Here is a 7,850-nt window from a genome sequence, read left to right on the forward strand (position 1 = left end):
ACACACACACACACACACACACACACACACACACACACACACACACACACACACACACACACACACACACACACACCTTGACTCTCTAGATCACTTTCACTTACCATTTCCTAGAAAGGAAAACTGGTTGCACTGTTTCTGTGCTGTATAAAAACCTCAGCAGATTATTTATTATTTTGTGTCAGAAATAGAGCTCTGCTTCCCCAGGCCTTTCCTGGCTCTTTGTTCTTGTGGCAGCAGCTCTGCTGAGGGTGCTTACGGGAGCCAGTGGCTCACCACCACGATGCACTGTAACCCAAGAAAGGCCCATTTCCCACGCAGCTTTTTATGGGAAGACTGTGAAGAGGCTTTTCTGAAAAACACAGAAGGGAAACCACGATTGATTTATCATCTCTTGGAAGATGGGAAAGCCACTTCTGACTCTGTCCAGCAGTTGATCGAGCAGGTTTCTAACTTAAACACCACCAGCAAAGCCAAGGTAAAAATCCATAGGAGTTTTTTTTGTTTTGTTTGTTTTTTTTTTCTGTGGGTCATGGGGCCTGAACTCTGGGCCTGGGCGCTGTCGCTCAGCTCTTCAGCTCAAGGCGAGCCCTCTACCACTTGAGCCATAACGCCACTCCGGCTTTTTTCTTTTTGCTTATGTGGTGCTGAGGACTCGAACCCAGGGCCTCATGCATGCAAGGCAAGCACTCTACCACTGAGCCACCTTCCCAGCCCCTTGTTTTGTTTCTGAAGAATGTGCTTGGCAGAGGAAAGCACCAAAGAGAAGGTGGGCGCATGGGCTAGGCATGTTTGGAGGTTGAAAGGGAGCCCGTGTGGCTGGGACAGGTGAAGGACAAGGAGAGGCAGGAGAGTTGTCCCCACTTGATCCTGAAGAACATCAAGAACAGGATTGCGGACTGGGAAGGTGGTTCAGGGGTAGAGTGCTTGCCTTGCATGCATGAGGCCCTGGTTCGATTCCTCAGCACCACATCAGCAGAAAAAAGCTGGAAGTGGCGCTGTGGCTCAAGTGGTAGAGTGCTCGCCTTGAGCAAAAGAAGTTCAGGGACAGCGTCCAGGCCCTGAGTTCAAGCGCCAGGATTGGCAAACAAAAAGAACAGGACTGGAGGGACGTGGCTTTTGCAGGTCTTGGCGTGGTTCTCGGCCAATGATCTCTTTGGTTGCTGTATAGAGTTGATCAGAGATTGGAGGGAAGGGGATACAGTCTGCAAGCAATAGGCTGGGCCTGGGAGATGCATGACATCTTGTATCATGTATCTATCCTCTGTCTCCAGAGTTGGTTGATCATTCTGCCTAGGAGAAGCAGGATGCATGCCTTTGTGTCTCATTGCCCTGTTACACTGTTACTATTTGTTGATCTCAGACAAATTACTTACCTTGCCTCAGTTTCCCCCTCTGTCAACATGGGGTAATGATAGCTCCCTCATGAGGCTGTCATGAGAAGCAATTAGCCTATGTGCATGAAGCACTGGGGGCAGGGAGGGGGAATTCTTCTGGACTTGTAACCCCAGTTCAGTGTTTACCACCCTGGCCTCTGTGCTGTCTTCTTATTGTTGCGCCTCTTTTCTGTTTGAACCCTCCCAGATCATTGGCCACTCAGGAGACCCCGCAGAGGGACTATACAAAGCATACATCTGCGTGGAGAAGATTGTCAAGCAGGTAAACACATGGGTATGGTAAATCGCCGTGCACCTTTCGTTGGCACAGCCGATGCAGAGAAACTGGTGGTCAGGCCTATGTTAGCCAATGTTTTGGTTAAGTCGTTGTGTGACCTGGCCTGGAACAAGATCCTCCTGTTTACACCTCCCACAAAGCTGGGACGTCAGGCATACATCACCATGCTCAGCCACCCATTTATTCTGGCAGGTTACTGTACAAAGACCAGAGGTTTGGCCTCGCCCTCCTCACGAGGTGGAGCCCATAGAAGGCTCAGACTTCTTGCTGTGGGGTTTCGGTCTCAGTCACTTTTCTCCTCCCCCTGTTCTCTGTGTTTAGGACATACTGGGCTTTGAAAACACAGACTTGGAAACCACCGAGCTGGGCAGTGAAGATTCCATGGCGGACGAAGATGACCTGGGGGATGTGCTCTGGGACATTCACGACGAACAGGAGCAGATGGAAATGTTTCAGCAGGCCTCTAGCTCAGCCCAGGAGCTGGGATTCGAGAAAGTAAGCGTTCTGACTCTTTTTATTTTATTTGTGAACATACTGTAAAGAGGGGTTACAATTACATAGGCAGGATAATGCATACATTTCTTACCAAGCATTGCAGCCTCCTCCTTTGTTTACGTTTCACATCCCTTCCCAGCCTCCCCCCCCCCCCCCCCCCCCGGCATTCTGACTCTTCTCCAGGTTTCCAGGTTCCACTTAAAGGCTGTCCTATGACGATGTTCCCCCTGGAGCGCAGACACGGTTTATGGGCATGTTCTCTCGAAGTCTGATTGTCTATGTGGAGACATGTCTGAGTCTAGACAGTATGAGAGATGTATGACGTGCAGATATGTTTGTGGCTAGGCACTGGTGGCTTCCGCCTGTCATCCCAGCTACTCAGGAGGCTGAGATCTGAGGATGGTGGTTCAAAGCCAGCCCGGGCAGAAGAGTCCGTGAGACTCTTATCTCCAATAAACCACCAGAAAACTGGAAGTGGCGCTGTGGTTCAAAGTGGTAGAGCACTTGCCTTGAGCTGAAGAGCTGAGGGACAGAGCCCAGGCCCAGAGTTCAAACCCCATGACCAACCAAAAAAACAAGAAAAGAAAAGAAGAAAAGCTTTGAGTACCAGACATGCAGTGCTCTAGCTCAGGACTCATCATTTTTTATCTTCTACAATTCTGGGCTTGAGATAGCTAGGACACTTGATAAAAATTGCATGGCTCTAGTCTTCCAAATATCTATTGTTTGCAGCTGGGAAGGTGGCTCAGTGGTAGAGTGCTTGCCTTGCATGCATGAAGCCCTGGGTTCGATTCCCCAGTACTACATACACAGAAAAAGCCAGAAGTGGTGCTGTGGCTCAAGTGGTAGAGTGCTAGCCTTGAGCACAAAGAAGCTCAGGGACAGTGCCCAGACCCTGAGTTCAGACCCCACAACCGGACCTAAAAAAAAAAAAAAACAACCAAACAACCAAATATCGAGTGTTTGAAAACTGAACCCAAGAAAAAAGATCATGCACTCAGCCGATCAATCCCGTGTCCGTGTACTGAGCAGCCCTACTAGCTAAACAGATTGATCCTGACACGTACAAAGATAGATGTCTGCATTCAGAAAGTACTCAGGAGCCAAGCACAGTAGCGCATGCCTGTAGCCCTGGCTAGTCAGGGCGCTGATATCAGAAGATCGTGGTTTTGAGGCCAGACCAAGCAAAAGGTATGAGTCACACCTCCTTTTTCCCCCCTGGGCACACGCGTTGTATGATTTGGGGGACAGAACACCTGGATGTGTGCACCCCCATCCTCCTCCCCCATTCTTAGTTCACTGTCACAGGTATTTTCGGGAGTCACAAAGACAGACAGGGCCCAGGCACTGGCCAACAGTGGGGGAATTCTTTCTTCCCGGAAGCATATCCCTGTGTTTGCAGACAATCATCAGAAGCTGTGCCAAGTCACCCACCGCCTCCTCCTGATGCAGGTTCCTCTCTCGTTTCCAGTATTACCAACGCCTGAATGATCTGGTAGCGGCCCCAGCCCCGATTCCACCGCTGCTGGTGTCCGGAGGACCCGGTTCTGGCAAGTCCCTTCTTTTATCCAAGTGGTACGAGATGCACCGTGCTCAAATCGTTCTTGTCAGCCCCACACGTGGCCTGAGTTCCCGTTGCATGCGGGCCCATACCAAACATGCAGCTCAGCAGAAGAGGAGAGCGGGTTGTCAAATTCAGACGTCTGAGAAAAGATGCAGGATGAGGAAGGGATAGGAAACGTGAGCATGCATATTTATGTGCGGAAGCGGCATGCAGGAGCACGGGATAAGGAGTAGGCGGGGTGTGACATGGAATTAGGCGGATCACACTGGGAGCAGCTCCTCTTGGCAGTTACTGGCTTCATCTTCAACGTTGCACTGAGATGTAAAATAGGAGCTAGGGCGCCTGTGGCTCATCCCAGTCATCCTAGCTACTCAGGAGGCTAAGATCTGAGATCAGGGGGCGGTTCAAAGCCAGCCCCCAACAGAAAAGTCCATGAGACTCTTATCTTCAATGAACCACCAAAAAACCAGAAGTAGAGCTGTGGCTCAAGTGGTAAAGCTGTCAAAGAGCTGAGGGACAGCGCCTAGGCCCAGAGTTCAAGCCCCACGACCGACAAAAAAAGAAAAAAGAAAAGATTTAAAATATATGAAGCAAGACAGATATAGACAAAAGCCTATGTACAGTAAAATATATTCTAAGGAACATCAAAATTAACAGTAAGGGCTTGGAAGGTGGCTCAGTGGTAGAGTGCTTGCCTCATATGCATGAGTACCTGGGTTCCAGTCCTCAGCACCACAGAAAAAGTTGGAAGTGGCGCTGTGGCTCAAGTGGTAGAGCCCACACCTTGAGCTGAAGAGCTGAGGAACAGCACCCAGGCCCAGAGTTCAAACCCCACAACTGACCAAAAAAAAAAAAATAGAAAAAGAAGCTAAGGAGCATTTATATTTCATTATAGTATTTTTTCAAGTGAGGATACTTGGCTTTTATTCACAATTATTATTCACTTCATCGAGTCAGCTCATGTCATTGATACTTGCCCTTTAAAGTGACACATAGGGTTGGGAAGGTGGCTCAGTGGTAGAGCGCTTGCCTTGCATGCATGAGGCCCTGGGTTCGATTTCTCAGCACCACATAAGCAAAAAGAAAAACCCAGAAGTGGCGCTGTGGCTCTGTAGCTGAAGAGCTGAGGGACAGTGCCCAGTCCCAGAGTTCAGGCCCCACGACCAGACCCCCCCCAAAAAAAAAAAAGACACGTAGTAAATATTTTCCCTCCTAACAGACTTCCCCTGGGGGGCAGCCTATTTTTAGTGTCTGACTAGTGCCATAACCTCGGCCCCAAACCACGTTAGCTTGCGTGAACTAACCTGAAGTCTGGGGTTTCAAATGAGCCTGCAGTGGTGAACACAGTGTACAAACACCTGTGACACAGAGTGAACCAGAAACCCCATGTCCCCATGAACAACCCAGGGACACCACTCACAGCCCGGCAGCCCCGAAGTCCAGCTCTCCACAGATGCCTGTGTCGTGGATGGCAGGCGAGTGGCATGGGTCATGTGAGCGTGTGTGTCTTGTCTTTCAGGATTCAGCTGCAGCAGAGCACCGCCCCCGGCACCCTGATCCTCTCCCACTTTGTGGGCAGACCCAAGTCCAGCAGCGCGGAGGCCGCCTCCATCATCAAGAGGCTGATGCTCAAGGTAGAGGGGGGCTAGTCTTCCGGACTGGTGCATCCATTGGTACCCAAGTGGGTGGGGGAGCTGATTCCTCAGCCGTCTCCCAGAACCCCTCAGATCCAAAAGCCGAAGCTTTCTGATCCCACACCACCTCCCCTCCTCCCTCGTGTCAGCTTCCCAACGTTCATTTCCTTAAGCTGTCTTCTAATTGTTCAGAAGGGCTGTTACAGCATGAATTTTTCACTGTAAGCCACTGTAGCCCAGCTGACCATCTGCAAATACGTGTGTCTGTGTGTGTGTGATCCTGCATGTATTCACCCAGAGGGCGTGTTAGGTCTGACTTCCACAGAGCAGGGAAAGCAGGCCCTTCTGTCTTCCTGAACCTGGCTCACACTCAGTACGATGTTTGTTTCCAGAGCCATCCGTGCTTCTGCAAATGACATATTATCATTCTTCCTAATGAGTAAAATTCCAGTGATAGGTATATTGACAGATATTGACAGATATCAATACGATTGAGAGATCTATTGATATAGATCTATCAATATCTGTATAGATATACATATATCTATATGTATCTATTACTATATGTCTACATATATATATATATCAATACCATTGATAGGTCCATATGTATAGCTGTATCTACATTTATATTGGTACGTGTCAAAACTATAGACATAAATATATATAAATATAGCTATATAAATCTGTAGATTTATATACATACATATATCTATAGTTGAGAGATCTGTCTATAGATCTATATATTTGTTGATAGATATTGACACATATCTACATATATGTATATATTTTTTTAAGTTTTGTTTTTTGTTTTTTTTTTTGGGTCCGGTCGTGGGGCCTGAACTCTGGGCCTGGGCACTGTCCCTCAGCTCTTCAGCTCAAGGCTAGTGCTCTACCACTTGAGCCACAGCTCCACTTCCGGCTTTTTTTCTTTTTTCTTATGTGGTGCTGAGGAATCAAACCCAGGGCCTCATGCATGCAAGGCAAGCACTCTACCACTGAGCCACCTTCCCAGCCCCTGTCTAGAATTCTTGACAGAAACAACTGGAGGAAGACTTATTTTGCACATGGCTTCAAAGAGTACAGTCTGTGGTGGCTGGAACCAGTGCTCTAGGCGGGGGCAGAACATCATGGTGGGTGGGAGAAGGTGGACAATTTTCCCCTCATGGTGGACTGGAAGCCCGCCTCCTCCAGCCAGGCTCCACCCCCACCCCCAAGTGCCTTCACCCTCCCCAAACAGCGCCACCAGGTGGTGGCCGTGTGTGTGAGGAGTTCCTTGTCCAGGCCATAACAGCAACAGGTAACACCTCCCAGCACTCACCGTGGTGCTGAGATAGTGAGCTGGAGGAAGGGGGGCAAAGGGGAGGTGGGGTGGTCAGTCAGCCTGACCTCTGACTTCACCCCACTCTGCTGGTCCACAAAGGAACTGCCAGTAATTTCTTCCAAGTTGGTGGCTCACCTGGTGGCTGTCGTTGGTTTGCCGCAGAGGACACCTGGCCGAGCTACTCAGCTACTGGCAGTGTGTGGGCAAAGACAAAAGCTCCATGGCTGCAGAGTACTTCGACGCGCTGAAGCAGTATGAGAAGACCTGCGCCGGCGGCGACGGCCTGATCTGCCTGGCTGATCTCTACGAGACGCTGGGCCGCTTTCTCAAGGATCTGGGCCTCCTCAGCCAGGTGAGTCCAGGTGGGGGCTGGGGGGAGCCAGGGTGGGGGGCGGCTCTCCCCACTTACTCCTCTTGGGTCAGCCCTCTCTGATCCTTTTTTCCCCTCCGCCAGGCCGTCGTACCTCTGCAGCGGTCCCTAGAAATCCGAGAGACGGCTTTGGATCCAGACCACCCGAGAGTAGCCCAGTCTCTGCGCCAGCTGGCGAGCGTGTACGTGCAGTGGAAGAAGTTCGGGAACGCGGAGCAGCTGTACACACAGGCGCTGGAGATCTCCGAGAACGCCTATGGTGCCGGCCACCCACACACCGCCCGGGAGCTGGACGCGCTCGCAGCCCTGTGCCAGAAACAGAACAAGTATGGCCCGCAGCTGCGCCGTCTGGGCACGCGTTGCATTGAGTTGGGCTGGGCCTTAGACCCTCAGCACGGGGTAAACCAGCTAAACACCGTGGATCTCCCCCCCAGCTCTTTTTTCTTGGGGCTATTGAGCTGTGTAGACTGTCACTAGAATACCGCCAGATCACCAGCAAGAAAGGATCTGGGCTTTGTGTAAGGAGTGATTTTCATGTCACTGAAGTAAGACACCTTGAACTTGCGTGTGTTTGATCTGAGCTGCTTCTTCTCTCTTAAGATACGAACAAGCCGAGCATTTCAGGAAAAAGTCCTCTAAAATTCGCCAGAAAACTACAAGGAGGAAAAGCAACTTGGTAAGTATTTCTTTTGGGTTGAACTTTAGAGAATCATAACTGCAGAGAGGCTGTGCTTGAAGAGCTTCCTCTTTTAAAGCGACTTCCAGAGTCTGTCTTTTTTTTTTTTTTTT

At 50.0% G+C, this 7,850-nt stretch overlaps 2 protein-coding genes across 2 annotated transcripts; both read left to right on the top strand.

Moving 5' to 3' along the window:
* Positions 1-283: 283 nt before the first annotated feature.
* On the top strand, positions 284-5,382 carry LOC106001918 (nephrocystin-3-like). Its single transcript, XM_013036857.1, has 5 exons — positions 284-478; positions 1,585-1,659; positions 1,996-2,169; positions 3,641-3,744; positions 5,253-5,382. The coding sequence occupies exons 1-5, from the start codon at positions 284-286 to the stop codon at positions 5,380-5,382; spliced, it is 678 nt and encodes a 225-aa protein (XP_012892311.1).
* Positions 5,383-6,849: 1,467 nt separating this feature from the next.
* LOC106001919 (nephrocystin-3-like) lies at positions 6,850-7,737 on the top strand (the record flags this gene model as incomplete). Its single annotated transcript, XM_013036858.1, has 3 exons — positions 6,850-7,043; positions 7,146-7,387; positions 7,662-7,737. Coding segments are annotated over exons 1-3 (450 nt in total), but the record flags the coding sequence as incomplete, so codon positions are not given.
* Between the last annotated feature and the right edge of the window lie 113 nt (positions 7,738-7,850).

The sequence above is a fragment of the Dipodomys ordii genome, unplaced genomic scaffold, assembly GCF_000151885.1.
Source record: "Dipodomys ordii isolate 6190 unplaced genomic scaffold, Dord_2.0 Scaffold836, whole genome shotgun sequence".
In the NCBI taxonomy this organism is placed as follows: domain Eukaryota; kingdom Metazoa; phylum Chordata; class Mammalia; order Rodentia; family Heteromyidae; genus Dipodomys; species Dipodomys ordii.